Here is a 15,524-nt window from a genome sequence, read left to right on the forward strand (position 1 = left end):
TGATGTTATTAAAGCAGAATCAGAATCAGAAAAGGCCTTACTGCCAAGTACGTTTTCTATACATACAAGGAATTTGTTCTGTTGTTGTTGGAGCATGTCAAACATTCTCTAAATATAAGAAAGATAGAAAATCAAGTATTAAAAAAGTATGTTAAAAGTAAAAATAAGAAGAGCAGTACAGCTGAGTAAGTATAGTCAATGTGCAAATGTTCACAGTATGCATAGAGTTGTGAATGCAATGTCAATTATTTGGGCATTAGTGAAGGTGCCCAGGCTCCTGCTGAGGTGGGGGAGGTGGAAGTGATACACTGGAACTGAGGGGAGGTGCCGTTGGTTACAGGACTGTCCCTTTGTCTTTCAGCAGTAAAACTTCAGGTCGTTGGCCAGGCATTGATCGTTGATGGAGTGGGGGGCTTTAGGCTTGAAGTTGGTGATCTTCCTGAGCCCTTTCCTGACAGATGCAGAGTCGAGCTGAGAAGTGATGTTGGAGCTTCTCAGAGTACAGCAGTACAGTTTAGCCTCTTTCACCACCTTGCTAAACTTGCATTTCGCCTCTGTAAATCTGTCCTTATCCCCACTCCTGAAAGTCTCTTCCTTGGCCAACCTTGGCCAAGCTGTCTGAGTTTAGCTCACCCTGGTGCATGAGGGTACGCAGCAGTCCTCACAGAAGCTGATGTATGACATCACAGACTCTGTGTACTCATCCAAGCTGTTGGTAGCACTTGGCTCTTTGCATTTTTTTTGTTCTTCCTCACCCTTGTACCCCTATTTTTACAGTACTGTACCCTGCATCTCACAGACTTGTCCTCCACTTTTCTCTGCGATACTGTGATTCTTGTTCTTTGTTGATATGAACCTGCAACCAGTCAAAATCTATTGAGCAGTTCATACTGTAAACAAATGGAAAGCACAATGTTCAAGGCCATACAATTTGTTTATTGCAATTCTACAAAAAGTAAATATGCAGTTACAAAAATACAGTAATGTACTGTACCTGTTCTCTTCTCTGAATGTCCTTATAGACACAAAAAATCATCTCAAATTGGGTTGCGCTCTAAGTCCTGCTTCCCTCATTGTCGGTCCATGGACAAGAACATGCTCTATGATTGTTGAACAAGAATCACAGTATCGCAGAGAAAAGTGGAGGACAAGTTTGTGAGACATTTTGCAATTCGAAGTGGCACTTTTTAAGTGTACTGAACGCGGTTCTCTGCATAAGACACAACGATCTGACATAAAGTCACATGTTCACAATTTCAAAACACTGCCGTTGAAAATGACAACTACATGAGCTCATTGGCCACTATATGTGCCACCTGGCCAAACAGGTGTTATAGAATTGTTTAACACTTGAATCAGGAAGTAAGCAATAAAAGAGCACAGGTGAGCATCTTTTTTTCTTTTACAACAATGGAAACCATTGCTGAGAGAGGAAGAGGGACGGTGAGATGAGAGGAAGAGTGAGAGGTCGGGGTAGAGCAGCGCGTCTATTATTTTTTGCTGTACTCCTTATTTATTTTTTCTGCACTTTTTAACTGCAATTTCCTCTCAACCCTTTTGTCAATTTGGTATCAATATACAATGCATTTATTTAATTGAATAGAACTAACTAGTCCTAATAGTAGTGAGTAAATTGGCATTATTTCTATTAGCAACAACAAACAGGAATAAACTCTTTATGAATGATGTGGTTGGCTCTTAAAAGAGCCGTTTTTTTTGTGAGGACATTAGTTGTGAGTGAGGCAGCTCACTTCTTTTGGGTCTCCTTCTTGGCTTGGGCCTTGGCCCTTCTTAACGGGAGCTTTCTTGGCTGAGGGGCCTTCTTGGGTGCCACTTTCTGGTGGGGGCTCTGGTGGGCTTCTTGGGGCTCTTGGCTGTTTCTTGGCTGCGGCCAGCCTTGGGCTTCTTGACTTTCTTGGGGGATTTCTTGGCTGCCGGCTTTTTGCTGCTGCTGCCTTTGGGCTTCTGGGTGTTGCGGGTTTCTTGGCTGCGGGCTTCTTGGCTTTAGGAGCGGCTTTCTTGGCTGCGGGCTTCTTGGCTTTGGGCTCAGCAGCCTTCTTGTTCATCTTGAAGGAGCCAGATGCCCCGGTGCCCTTGGTCTGGACCAGAGTCCCCTTAGCGACCAGAGCCTGATGGCGACTTTAACGCGGGCCTTGTTTCTTGTCCACATCGTAACACCTCCGGCAGACAGAGCCTTCTGACGGCGGCCAGAGACACGCGCTGCGCTCCTTGGATGCGGACCAGACTTGACGATGAGGTCTCTGACGCTGGGGCCGCCTTCTTCGGTTAGGTCGCCTTCTTCTTGGCCGCTTTCGCGGAGCGCGGCTGGAGCTGAGCTACTTCTGCCATCTTGGTCTTCCGTTCGTACTCAGGACAACACAGAGGTGGACTGGACTGTTGGAGAGCTCAGAGCAGCGAGGCTGCACTTAAACACACCATGAGAACCGTGGAGACTCAACCCAGCCCGTGGCTCCTCTGTGCAGTCTGAACGCCGTGCCATTGTGTTTTATCCCTCATCGATAAAACACTCTAAACTAAATGTGGGAGAAGACGGAAGGCTGACAGCGAAGGGAGCCGATAGCGGACTTGTTCTCTTCATGTTCATGTCATGTGAGCTCTGAGCTCTGCTGCATTTTGTTTGGGGAGCCTCCATAACCTCCACATTCCCGTCGTGACCAGCTCTGGCGCGGCGACTTTTCACACTCATTTCTCTCCTAAAATGTTTTTCAAATTCAATCAGAGCTCCATCAAAAGTCGTTTTCCAGCTGCCCCACATGTTTGTTCAGAGACTCAAAGTAAAAAACAACCATTTGTTGACGATCACTTTGTAAATAAACTGAAGTTATATTCTGGTAGCAAGCAAACACACTGAGGAGGCCGACCGAGGCTTATGGTGCCAGACTTCATATCAGAGCTGCTCATCGTGGCTGTGAAACATTTCTTCTGCTGACAGCTAAATTAATATAAATTGAACAATAATAATTCTGCTATTAATGAACAAACTCATGTTAGCATGTTAGGATTCAGTAGGGATTCAGTTCAACACTCGTCACTATCAGTTGTGATATAATATCATGGATGGATTATAGAAATGAGGGGGGTCTCCCTCTGGAAAAGTCTAAGTATCTATATCTAAGTATCTAATCATTTTGAACTAGCACCAAGCGACACTTAACTCAATATAAAACTGAAGGAGTCTGGATAGGACGTGAGACTTGACAGAAGAAACCATTGATATTCAGATCAAGAAATAAATCAAATCCTTGGTCTAATTATTAACAACAAGATTGCAGCGAACAAACTGGGGGGGGGGGGTCTAGCTGAAATCAGAAATGGAGCTCAGAAATGGGGAAAATTAAAGATACCATTATAATTGACAGTGTATTTCTTCCTCAACAAAATAATAATTAAAATAAATTATAAAAACTGTAAATTTAATAGGGAGACCACTAGAGAAGTCACAAGAGAAATATTCTATTTAAAAGTTAAAAAAAAATAAAAAAAAATATATATATATATATATGGGGTTTGTTAAAAATATGTAAGATGAGGTCATGATGGTAGGACCGGGAAGTCCTGGGAGGTCATTCCCATTGTACTCAGGTGAATCAAAAACTAGTTAATTTGGGAGCATATGGGTGCAGCCCCTCCCCCCTCTCCTCCTTCAGGCAGGCTTGAGGTTGCCAAGCAACCAGACCAACTCTAATCCGCAGAGCACTATTACGCACCGTTTAGAATTCAGTTGGAATCCGGCCAGATTACAGAGAGTAAAATGCTGAGACCTTCCCTCGAACGGAAGGATCTCTGGCCAAAACTGTTTGTCCAATCATTGAACCAGCTTAACCTGAAGCAGGCTGGAGCCCTTTCTGAACGTCTACATAGGCATTTGTGTTGATAAAGAGTGAAAGAAACGTGCTCTTGGGAGCAATTCAGAGGAGCGTTACTTCTGCTTTTCCTCCAGAAAATTTCCACGCCTTTTTAACATGGGAGTCTATGGGGCTGTCAATGGGTGTTTGCTGCCGAATCTTTGCATCTCCCGCCAAAAACCCATAATATCTGACAGCATTAGCAGGCCAAATGTGATGAGACGAACAAATTTTCCTCCCACGTTTCTATGTATAAATCGTGTCTGTAGTGGGTGCATTGAGGCCCACGATAGTCAAATATGTTTTAGTTTTTTTCACTGATCGTCTCCATCTCCTCTCGACTCTAATGATGACATCACGCACTCTAGCTCTCTAAAGTTCTCGCAATACCACCCATTCTTTTTTTGGTGTGTTTTTGGGCGATTTTTGGCAAAAACCATTTGGTGAAAGAGAGAAAAGAAAGTAGCGAACCGAAAAAATGCATAAAATAATAATAATAAGTGAAGAAGAATAAGCGCAGTGGATACTAGGTGGTGCCGCTCAATAAAGGAAGTACAGTATATAAACACCAATGTAAATAGCTCCAGAATATTTAAGAAGTGCCCTCTGAAATTAAGATACAATTTGTAAGTTAAATCACACTCACATCACACATGCATCAGTTACCCAATTAAAATGACCATAATGCACATTTTAATAACATTTGTTAATCCTATAAACTAAGCATAACGTAGGTGATTTAAAAATCTATCACATGTAGCTTACAAAATGCCATGTCAATGTATATTAGAAGTTATTTAAGTTAGCATATAGTGTACAGTAATAAAAATTCCACATTGAGGACGTCTGTGTGAATTCGCAATTGTGTTGCAAACACAAACCACACTAGGTTGCCTATGGGTGAAATTAGTTGCATGACATGATGTCAATTCTAATAGTTGCTAGTTCAGCAAAACTAAAAACCAAATACAGTATCTCTGTGGCTAATAGCAACATTTGGCAAGAGGCCTAATAAAACAGCCTATAGCTGATGTCCCTTATGTCACTCACAGAAATCTGCATACCTTTATCTTTGGCCGTTTTCTCCTCTTCTTCTTTTTCTTCTTTTTCTTCTGAACTGGGCCCGATGCTTTTTGTTTTTTACTTTGGTCATGATGAAGACTCAATATCATTAACGACTATACCTTTGCCAACACCGTGGTTCGCCCGTCAATCAACCGGAGTCACGTGAGGTCTGTACATTTTTTTTTTTTTCACTTAACCCCAATTAGACATGTAGGTATAGGGTCTATGTTAATTGAGTGTGCCCGAGCACACTCTTTAAAACCTCTCGGGCTTATTCTTATTATTCGTCTTCCGTTTCTTCCGTGTTTTTTTCGGTTCGCGTTCTCCCCCAGAGTTTTTGTCGCACATACACAAAACGGGTATCAAAACGACCGGCTCCGGCCGGGAATTGATGGCTATTCTTTTCTAAGAGTTTCGGCAACGGTTTTGCCAAAAATCCAGAAAAACGAAGCCAAAAAATGATGGGTGTGTATTGCGAGAACTTTCACAGAGCTAGAGTGGAGTGATGTCATCGCTAGAGTGGAGAGGGGAGAGAAAAATCAGTGAAAAAATAAAACGGATTTCACTACCGTGGACTAAATGCCCACTACAGACACGATTTATACATAGAAACGTAGCAAAATTTGTTGTATCACTCACATTCGCCTGCCAAAGCTGTCAGACATATAGTTTTGGCTCCATACAGGCTGATTGGACGACTATCCACTCCCCACCAAAGCCTCATATACTCAATGTTATTTTGAGGATAGAATTTCTGAAAGGAGCTAGGGAGCAATTGTGCTTTCTTGACTCCTACGGCAAAGTTTATATAATTTCCGCCCTGGAAACTTGGCACAGACATTATACACAAGACGACATTCTTCTGGTCATTTCAGATTTTGGTTTGATGCATACCTCATAGGTTTTTTTTGCCACCTCGAGGGGGATCATTCAGACATATACTGTGCATTTAGGGGGGACAGACAGGCTGCATGCAGCACCTGTGACTAATTACTCTGACCTGCAGCTCACCCTGGTGCTTGGCAAACTCAAGCATGCATCTCTCACAAACACAACAAACACATAGATAGAGAGACAGACACACCACACACAGGCAGACAGAACAGGCAGACACACACACAACACACACACACACACACGCAGTTGGAGGAGCAGATGCAGTCGTATCCCACCTGACGCAGGTTCACTTTTCGCCGAAGCCTCTAGAACAGGGGTGTCAAACTGTGTCCACAAAGGGGCCGTGTGGCTGCAGGTTTTAGTTTCCAACCAACCAAGAGCACACAGTTTGACCAATCAACTCTCTGAAGACTGAGATCACGTTGATTAAATGAGTCAAGTCTGGTGTGCTGCTGTTTGGTTGGAAGGAAAACCGCCACCCCCGGCCCCTTTGTGGACCAGTTTGTACACCCCTGCCTCTAGAAGGAGCAAGAGGAAGCATGTTCTGGACACGGTCTTAATGTCAGGCACGGAGAAAACAGAAAAGTGGATAAACTGAAAAAAAATGATTAAAAACTAAAAGGAGGAACTCCCGGACGACCACGACTGCAGGAGTGCAGTTGGAGGATTCGCTCGGGTGAAGAATCGCAGTGGTGAGAGATCGTCCTGCTGGCTAATGCTAATGCTAAAACGCTAATGCTACAAGCTAAACGGCTAAGTCCTGAGCTAACCACTAGCCTCAATGCTAATATCGGCGCGCTAGCTTCCGGGGTTAACAGCACTGCTAGTCACACCAAGTATTTGATGAATATAGCTCTGATTGTACAATTTGTTACAGCTTTTAATTGAGTTGGTGTCGATGTGTGTGACTGTGACTCATATTGTTATTTTAAGCACATAAGTTATGGTTCTTCTTACTGTGAACATTACAAGAGTTGTTACATTTTGGTTATTTGTGATAATAATATTGTTTAATTGCTATGTAACTAGCATATATATATGTGATTGTACACTTGTGAGAAAAATAATCATTTGGTATCATAATATACTTATAAGTTATTACCTTTTGCTACTGCAGAAATTGTGAATCTTAGTTTTGCAATACAAGTTTTAGTTAAACCTTATTCTCTACAGAAGAATAGAGACAATTTTAAAGTGAATTCATAGTTAGATCTGAGAAATATGAAGTAATATGTTTGATCCTACTTATTAGTCACACCAAGATTGATGAATAAGCTTGATTGTAACAATTTTTGTCTAGCTTTTACTTGAAGTTATGAGGTGTGCTATGTGGGTGGAACTGTGACTCAATTTTGTTAATTTTAAGCACATTAAAGTTATGGTTCTTACTGTGAACATACAAGAGTTTAAGCATTATGTTATTTGTGATAATTAATATGTTAATTGCTATTAAAATAGCATATATATATGGGCTGGTATTTGTATAGAAAAATAATCAGTTGGTAATCCAAGAATTATACTTATAAATTATTTTACCTTTTGCTACTGAGAATTTGTGATTTATTTTTCAAGACAAGTTTAGGTAAAGAACTTATTCCTACAGATATAGAGACAATGTAAAAAAGTGATTCTAGTTTAAGGATCTTAGAAATTGAAGTAATATGTCTGATCCTAACTTATTGTTAGGTCAGGTTTTTTGAGGAAACCCTTGGATTTCGATAGAGCCTGTCTGGAGGACGGAGCCAGAGAGAGATGGGTGATGGCGAGCTGGACCCTGGAGGATCGTAGACGTACACCGCGGAATTAATCCTTTTGCTCACTTTCACTTACACATACACCACACACCACACAATCGTGTGGCTGGACTGACACCTAAAGGTGCAGATATAGTGAAGTGAACAGAACAATAAAGAAAAAACACGCACAGCTGCGAAACTTTTTATTTTGTTTATATTTCTATACCTACCCCGGGTAAGGCTGTTGTATGTATTTCATGTGGTTTATTATTCTCCCCAGCTTCATATTAAAATAGGGGAGCATGTTCTCATTAACAAAAAGAGCCACAGTGTCGTGTCGTTCATGTGCATCGGTTGGTTACACCTCGGCTTTGTAGCCGAATTTAAATCTTCTGTTTCTTTCTGGGCCATTAGTTCAAGTTTTATTATCATACTAATACTTTTCTCTGCTTCAGAAGGGTTACACTAATATAACTGTTAGCCCATCAGCGTTAACATGCTAAGTGTTACATGCTAATGCTAACATGCTAAGGCTAACATGCTAATGCTAACTGCTAGTCCATCATCGTTAACATGTTAAGGCTAAAATGCTAATGTTAACATGTAATGCTAACTGCTACCTAAAAAGGCTAATGTAATTGCTAGCACGTAAACGCTAGCGCTCCTGTGTTAAATAAACATGTTAAAAATGACTGTTGAGGTGTGCTTTTGGATACAGACCCCCAGCAAACCCACTCGTCACTCTCAAAATTTCTTTTCTAGTACTGAATTGCTGAGCAGTGTCAGTAAATATGCATGGGGACGACGGGGCCAGAGTCAGGCATACTCAAAATTTCTTTAGAAATTTTTCTAGTTCTATGATGAAATACAATTTATTTGAAGCAGTTTTGTGTGTGTGGCCTGCCGCCTGGAATCATCATCCCCCGCCCCCCTCCCCGTGGCTCTTCTGAACACACACCAACCTGTAGGCTATGACTCTCAGCAGTAAGTTGACATAAATTGAGGGCGCCCACTCCACTAACATTGACGTGGAATAGAGCGGTATAGAAACTGGCGAGTTTTTTTTTTTTTTTTTTTTTTCAAGACCGGCCCTGGTTCCTGGGCATACAGAGACACAGGCCAGTGTCTTGCTCCTTAGCTCCTTAGTGGGACTCTGAAGTTTTCGACCATGTTCCACTCAAGTTTCTCTCAGCCACAATGACTCTGCAGAGATAGATAGTGATTCATCTGCTCTCTGTGTGGCAGAGAGACAACCTTGGATGGTTTCTTACCTCCTTCCCATGAAACTGTAAAGGTTGAAACTACATGTGCAAGGCCTGGTTTTAATTTTTGTTATGTGAAATTAAGGTTTTGCCATGTGATTCAATTCAATAGTTGTAAATAATAAGTAATATTAATAATCAAAATGGCCTGGCCCTTTCAGTAGGATCAAAGCATGGCCAGGTAGAGCTTCCTGTCCTCTTCTCCTGTGAGGCTTATGGGGCTGTCGCTGTCCGAGGTTCTGAACTGACACATGTCAGCTTGGTCGAAGCTGGATGAGCCAGATTTACACATGACTAAATGAAAACAGCTCATTCGGAATTAACTATAAAGTGAAAAGGTAAATAACTCTAATGCCTTTTCACTTGAGCTTTTCTTTTTACTTAAAAGTCTTACTGGAGACACGTTGTCCCTGATTCATGATGTTGTTCAGTAGGTGGCGCAGAAGAGTTAACCATCAACCTTCATTAAAGACCAAAGAAGAAGAACACTAGGTCCGCCTCTGTTTTCTGTTACGTCCTCAGACAAGCTGTAAATATCTGGGGATACTGCAGACAGTTATTATTGTACAATAACCATCTGAACAGTAAACATGAGTGGAAGAGGCAAGGGAGGAAAAGGACTCGGTAAAGGAGGCGCCAAGCGTCACCGTAAAGTTCTCCGTGATAACATCCAGGGAATCACCAAGCCCGCTATCCGCCGTCTGGCTCGCCGTGGTGGAGTCAAGCGTATCTCCGGTCTGATCTACGAGGAGACTCGCGGTGTGTTGAAGGTTTTCCTGGAGAACGTCATCCGTGATGCCGTCACCTACACCGAGCACGCCAAGAGAAAGACCGTGACCGCCATGGATGTGGTGTATGCTTTGAAGAGGCAGGGTCGCACTCTGTACGGCTTCGGCGGTTAAACTCATTATTCTCTTTATTAAAAACAAAGGTCCTTTTAAGGGCCACACACTTTTCTCTTAAAGAGCGACTTCCCTTTCTATCAAACTACACATGTGCACACGCTTATGTTGTCCGTGAACACTGGAGATCAGCACAATGTCTCTGTATGACTGAAAAGAGCTGTTGCTGGAGGGGAACCTCCTGATAATTGGTGTTGGTCTTTTTTTTTTTTAAATCCACATCTCTTTAGCTGATGTGTTCAACTTAGAATTTTCCAAAGAAAGAAAATTTGAGTTGACTCACTTATCTCCCATTACGTTCACGTTAGTTGCATTTTCGTGTTACTCTTAAGTTACTGTCACTGAAGCCACACATTGGTCTTACTTCTGACAGTCTGATTTCTAAGCTGCTGTTATACAACACTACCTCAATCTCTCTTGCTTTCTTGCAGTACTTTACTCTCCATATTGATTTGTATCTGCAAACATTGTGTTTCAAGGTCACAAAATAAACCATGTTTGACACGACTTGAGTCTGCACACATCGGCCTTAAACCAGTTTTATGAAACCGACTGATCTTAGTTCAGTTTGTTAATTCAAGACTGGATTTCTACAATAACATCTCAGTGCATCAATGGCTCATATGTAGCTGTGAGAAAATGAGTTAAGTGAATCATGGTACAGAGTGTAAACCACAAATCCACACTCTGTGCAGATCCTCTGCTGTTTCTGGGCACCATCACACTTTTCAGCTTGATACTCAGACACAAAAGGCAAACTATAGGTCTCTGTAATTTTTCACATCATTATGTCAAAATAGAAACAGGCTCTAGTTTTGATGTAATGTATTCTAATATAGCTCTCTATTGCTTTTGCTGGAAGGAGTCACAGTAGCAGTATTTTTGTTGCATACTATGTGTAATGTAAACTATATCTTCACATATCAGTGCCTCAACATCTGTCCCCTTTTTAATGTTAATATAATGTATTATTACTTTGTGCCACTGCCCTAAATGCAATACACTATATGACCCAAGCCAGAAGTGATCCACTGATACTAACTAACTTTTATATTTCTTTGAGTGTCTGTATGCTTTTCATAATCAGTTGCATCAATGCTGTTGGAGGTCATTTTGGATCAAACTGTTTATCTTATCTCTGAAAAGATAAACTGCTGAGTTACCCTGAGATTTTTAAACAAAGTGTAAATCCTCAATTTTAACATAAGGCGTATATTGTTGTGCAATATACGATGAAGCTTGTGTTACTATTCAGGTATAATAAATTATAAAACAGAGTAACTGTGTATTAATGTATCCCGTAATAGTAGAAATAACAGTTTATTTATATTAAATATTAGTCCTCAGCAGAATGGTCTGGCACCATAAGCCTCGGCCATCCTCAGTGTGTTTGCTGCTACCAGAATAACTTCAGTTTATTACAAAGTGACTGTCAACAGATGGTTGTTTTTACTTTGAGTCTCTGAACAAACATGTGGGGCAGCTGGAAAACGACTTTTGATGGAGCTCTGATTGATCTAAAAACATTTTAGGAGAGAAATGAGTGTGAAAAGTCGCCGCGCAGAGCTGGTCACGACGGGGAATGTGTGAGGTTTGGAGGCTCCCCAAACAAAATGCAGAGAGCATCAGAGCTCTACATGACCTGAACATGAAGAGACACAAGTCCGCTATCGGCTCCCTTCACTGTCAGCCTTCAGCTCTTCTCCCACATTTAGTTTAGAGTGTTTTATCGATGAGGAGAAAACACAAGTGGCACGGCGTTCAGACTGCACAGAGGAGCCACGGGCTGGGTTGAGTCTCCACGGTTCTCATGGTGTGTTTAAGTGCAGCCTCGCTGCTCTGAGCTCTCCAACAGTCCAGTCACACTCTCGTGTTGTCCTGAGTACGAACGGAAGACAAGATGGCAGAAGTAGCTCCAGCTCCAGCCGCCGCTCCGGCGAAAGCGGCCAAGAAGAAGGCGACCAAACCGAAGAAGGCTGGCCCCAGCGTCAGAGACCTCATCGTCAAGTCTGTGTCCGCATCCAAGGAGCGCAGCGGCGTGTCTCTGGCCGCCGTCAAGAAGGCTCTGGCTGCCGGAGGTTACGATGTGGACAAGAACAAGGCCCGCGTTAAGGTCGCCATCAAGGCTCTGGTCGCTAAGGGGACTCTGGTCCAGACCAAGGGCACCGGGGCATCCGGCTCCTTCAAGATGAACAAGAAGGCTGCTGAGCCCAAAGCCAAGAAGCCGGTCAAGAAAGCCGCTCCTAAAGCCAAGAAGCCCGCAGCCAAGAAACCCGCAACACCCAAGAAGCCCAAGGCAGCAGCAGCAAAGAAGCCGGCAGCCAAGAAATCCCCCAAGAAAGCCAAGAAGCCCGCAGCAGCCAAGAAAGCAGCTAAGAGCCCCAAGAAGCCCACCAAGAGCCCCAAGAAAGTGGCACCCAAGAAGGCCCCTGCAGCCAAGAAAGCTCCCGCTAAGAAGGCTGCCAAGCCCAAAGCCAAGAAGGCAGCACCCAAGAAGAAGTGAGCTGTCCTCAACCAAAACCAACGTCCTCACAAAAAAAAAAACGGCTCTTTTAAGAGCCAACTACATCATTCATAAAGAGTTTATTCCTGTTTGTTGTTGCTAATAGAAATAATGCCAATTTACTCACTACTATTAGGACTAGTTAGTTCTATTCAATTAAATAAATGCATTGTATTGATGCCAAATTGACAAGACTGTCGACATGACACCCTTTATCTTTGTTTCTAGTGTTGTTTGACAGGAAATACACAAGATTACCAACACACTTTTGGATATTACTACTTTTATTCTAACAGCCACACCGAAGAAATAGAAGGTATAGGCTGCAAGGTAATACTTAGTGGATACATTAAATACAATGTTTCCAAATGAATCCGTTACAGATAGATACTGTTGGATTTTCAGTGAAATTCACTCAGCCAATAGCAGCATGAGACAGAAAACATTAAAATTAGACCTGTAAGCCAAATCTGATTTTTTTATGAATATAAAACTATTAAAGTAAAATAAATAACTGCTAACACAGGTCAAAAACTACATACAATTAAATTAGACTGTAGAAAATGAATGACAGTTACAGTATTGTCACGATGGAACACAAGAGCTCATCTACACATGCTCATATCAATAGAAAACATTTGATAGTCACTTTTTTGCACATTTAGAACAGTATTTGTGAACTTAGAGATATTTTAAATATTTAAATCCAAATGTTAAATGTAAAATCTAAATGTTTCGGGTGAAACTAAATATGTAGCTAATATGCAAATTCAAATGCTGGTAACCGGAAGTACCACAATAAAAGCTCGAGGAGGTCAGAGCGTGTTTATAGTGGCAAATAACGAATAAAACCCATTTTATCTGGGGAAACTGACTCTTAAACATGGATTATCGTGATAACAACTACCTAGAATAACTAACACGTTTGGAGAAACTTTGGCGAGCGGGTGTAGAAGATCCTACACCCGTGAAAATGACAGATCAGTCGAAGTGTGGCTGGCTATAGTGCCTACAGGTCCTAAGTCCCGCACCATTCATAAAAATGACACTGAAAACTTATAGTACTCTTCAAGAAAAGCTTTCAGCGCGAGCCGCTTTACAAACCGCACCCCATAGAAAACAATTTAACAACGTGCACCCTGTATTCTCTTGCAGTGTCTAATATGAACACATTCTCATATCCTGCCAAAAGTAGGTGATATTTTAGTCGAGTTTACTGCTAGTCACTATGTTCTTGTGCATTACTGTATTTGCAATGGATATACAAAGTCAGTACTGTTAAATATATTTTTGTTACAGGTCCGATTTTGGAATATTGTGGTGTAGAAAGGAGTTTCATGGAGGTTGCCAACAGTTAACGGTTAACTTTGAAAAGTGAAACCTTTTACTTTTGTTAAAGTTAATGGCGAGTCACAGACACGAGAAACAACTCTTTGATAAAATGTGTAGTGGCTCTTAAAAGAGCCTTTGTTTTGTTTCCAGCAGTGAGCAGGTTTACTTGGACTTGGCGGGCTTCTCTGTCTTCTTGGGCAGAAGAACAGCCTGGATGTTGGGCAGCACACCGCCCTGAGCGATGGTCACTCCGCCCAGCAGTTTGTTGAGCTCCTCGTCGTTGCGGACAGCCAGCTGCAGGTGACGGGGGATGATACGAGTCTTCTTGTTGTCGCGGGCAGCGTTTCCAGCCAACTCCAGGATCTCAGCGGTCAGGTACTCCAGCACGGCCGCCAGATAGACGGGGGCACCGGCTCCAACACGCTCGGCATAGTTGCCTTTACGCAGCAGCCTGTGGACACGGCCGACGGGGAACTGAAGCCCGGCACGGGAGGAGCGGGTCTTTGCCTTAGCTCTGGCTTTGCCACCGGTTTTGCCTCGGCCACTCATTTTTAGGTTACTTTCTGAAGTTACGACTCAGGGAAAATGTGGCGACTACAGACACAACCCTCGGTTATATTGTCGGGGAACGAGAGGAGGGGGTCTTGTCAGACCAACCAGAAAACAGGTTTCTACAGAGGGGGCCGCTTTGGATTTTGGCGGACTTCTTTCAACTGATTTTCCGCCAATAAGCAGCGGAGATTTGGGCGGTGGGTCGCTCCTGAAGGCGGCGCTGAGCTCCAGCAGGAGCCCCTAACCAATCAGGAGTCGGAGGTCTGAAGCAGCGTCACCATTTCACAGCCGGTCTCACAGTTTAAGAGCAGCGTGTCTCCTCTCTTTACTACACTTTTCTCCTGTTCAGAGAAAGAAAGAAAGAAGGATGGCAAGAACCAAGCAGACCGCTCGTAAATCCACCGGAGGCAAAGCCCCCAGGAAGCAGCTGGCCACCAAGGCTGCCCGTAAGAGCGCCCCGGCCACCGGCGGCGTGAAGAAGCCTCACCGTTACAGGCCCGGTACCGTGGCTCTGAGAGAGATCCGTCGCTACCAGAAATCCACCGAGCTGCTCATCCGCAAGCTGCCCTTCCAGCGCCTGGTCAGAGAAATCGCTCAGGATTTCAAGACCGACCTGCGCTTCCAGAGCTCCGCTGTCATGGCTCTGCAGGAGGCCAGCGAGGCTTACCTGGTCGGCCTCTTCGAGACCACCACCTTGCCGCCAGCCACGTCAAGAAGTCACCAGCAGGCACAAAGACATACAGCTGGCCCGCCGCATCCGCGGAGAGCGCGCTTAAACTGTCTGCTCATCCCTCAAACACAAAGGCTCTTTTAAGAGCCACCTCACTCCTCACTAAAGAACTTACTCCTCTGCTGTGTTTAAATTAATATTTACTAATAAAAAATTTTTTTTTTTTTTGGTAACCATTTAAGGAGAAGGATGGGGGGGGTTGCATCTGAAATAAGTTTTAGTAACAAGACTTAAGCAGCCACAGCATGCAAGAAGTATTATAGAATTGTACTGTATGTATTTATTTACTTAAATATGACTAATCAGAAGATTGGTGTTTCCATTCCTGCTCCTTCAGTCTGCATGTCAAAGTATTTATAGGCGAGATGCTGAACCCCAATTTGCCTCTGAAGGCTATGCCTTCAGTGCATGAATGGGTGAATGAATTGTGTAGCAGTACTTCCACTTGAGTACAGATTTTCAGTATGCAATACACTAAGCAACCTTTGAGGCTATACAAGTGGAAGCAATTATAAGCACCTCAATGTGTAAGTTGCTAGCCATCCGGTTCCTAGTGGCAGTCATACAGTTTTGCAAAACAGTAATTTTGTCAGACTCATCAGGCTTAAAAGACAAGATACCTAGATTTGCTGATAATATGACCTAGTTGAAGCACAGATAACTTAAATATTAACGAAAC

At 42.8% G+C, this 15,524-nt stretch overlaps 5 protein-coding genes across 5 annotated transcripts; 3 read left to right on the forward strand and 2 right to left on the reverse strand.

Annotated features, from left to right (window-relative positions):
• Positions 1-357: 357 nt before the first annotated feature.
• Positions 358-2,349, reverse strand: LOC104922962 (histone H1). The gene is given in 6 exon segments (XM_019257969.2): positions 358-451; positions 1,752-1,842; positions 1,845-1,937; positions 1,940-2,128; positions 2,131-2,277; positions 2,280-2,349. Coding segments are annotated over 6 exon segments (684 nt in total).
• Positions 2,350-9,384: 7,035 nt separating this feature from the next.
• On the forward strand, positions 9,385-9,775 carry LOC113746580 (histone H4). Its single transcript, XM_027282793.1, has one exon. The coding sequence runs from the start codon at positions 9,417-9,419 to the stop codon at positions 9,726-9,728; it is 312 nt and encodes a 103-aa protein (XP_027138594.1). The 5' UTR covers positions 9,385-9,416; the 3' UTR covers positions 9,729-9,775.
• Positions 9,776-11,184: 1,409 nt separating this feature from the next.
• On the forward strand, positions 11,185-12,272 carry LOC113746577 (histone H1-like). Its single transcript, XM_027282790.1, has one exon. The coding sequence runs from the start codon at positions 11,629-11,631 to the stop codon at positions 12,229-12,231; it is 603 nt and encodes a 200-aa protein (XP_027138591.1). The 5' UTR covers positions 11,185-11,628; the 3' UTR covers positions 12,232-12,272.
• Positions 12,273-13,710: 1,438 nt separating this feature from the next.
• On the reverse strand, positions 13,711-14,160 carry LOC104939726 (histone H2A). Its single transcript, XM_010756278.3, has one exon. The coding sequence runs from the start codon at positions 14,110-14,112 to the stop codon at positions 13,726-13,728; it is 387 nt and encodes a 128-aa protein (XP_010754580.3). The 5' UTR covers positions 14,113-14,160; the 3' UTR covers positions 13,711-13,725.
• A 281-nt stretch (positions 14,161-14,441) lies between these two features.
• On the forward strand, positions 14,442-14,906 carry LOC104939727 (histone H3). The gene is given in 2 exon segments (XM_010756279.3): positions 14,442-14,808; positions 14,810-14,906. Coding segments are annotated over 2 exon segments (408 nt in total). The 5' UTR covers positions 14,442-14,482; the 3' UTR covers positions 14,892-14,906.
• The last annotated feature ends 618 nt before the right edge of the window (positions 14,907-15,524 follow it).

The sequence above is a fragment of the Larimichthys crocea genome, chromosome X (genome assembly GCF_000972845.2).
Source record: "Larimichthys crocea isolate SSNF chromosome X, L_crocea_2.0, whole genome shotgun sequence".
NCBI lineage: Eukaryota > Metazoa > Chordata > Actinopteri > Sciaenidae > Larimichthys > Larimichthys crocea.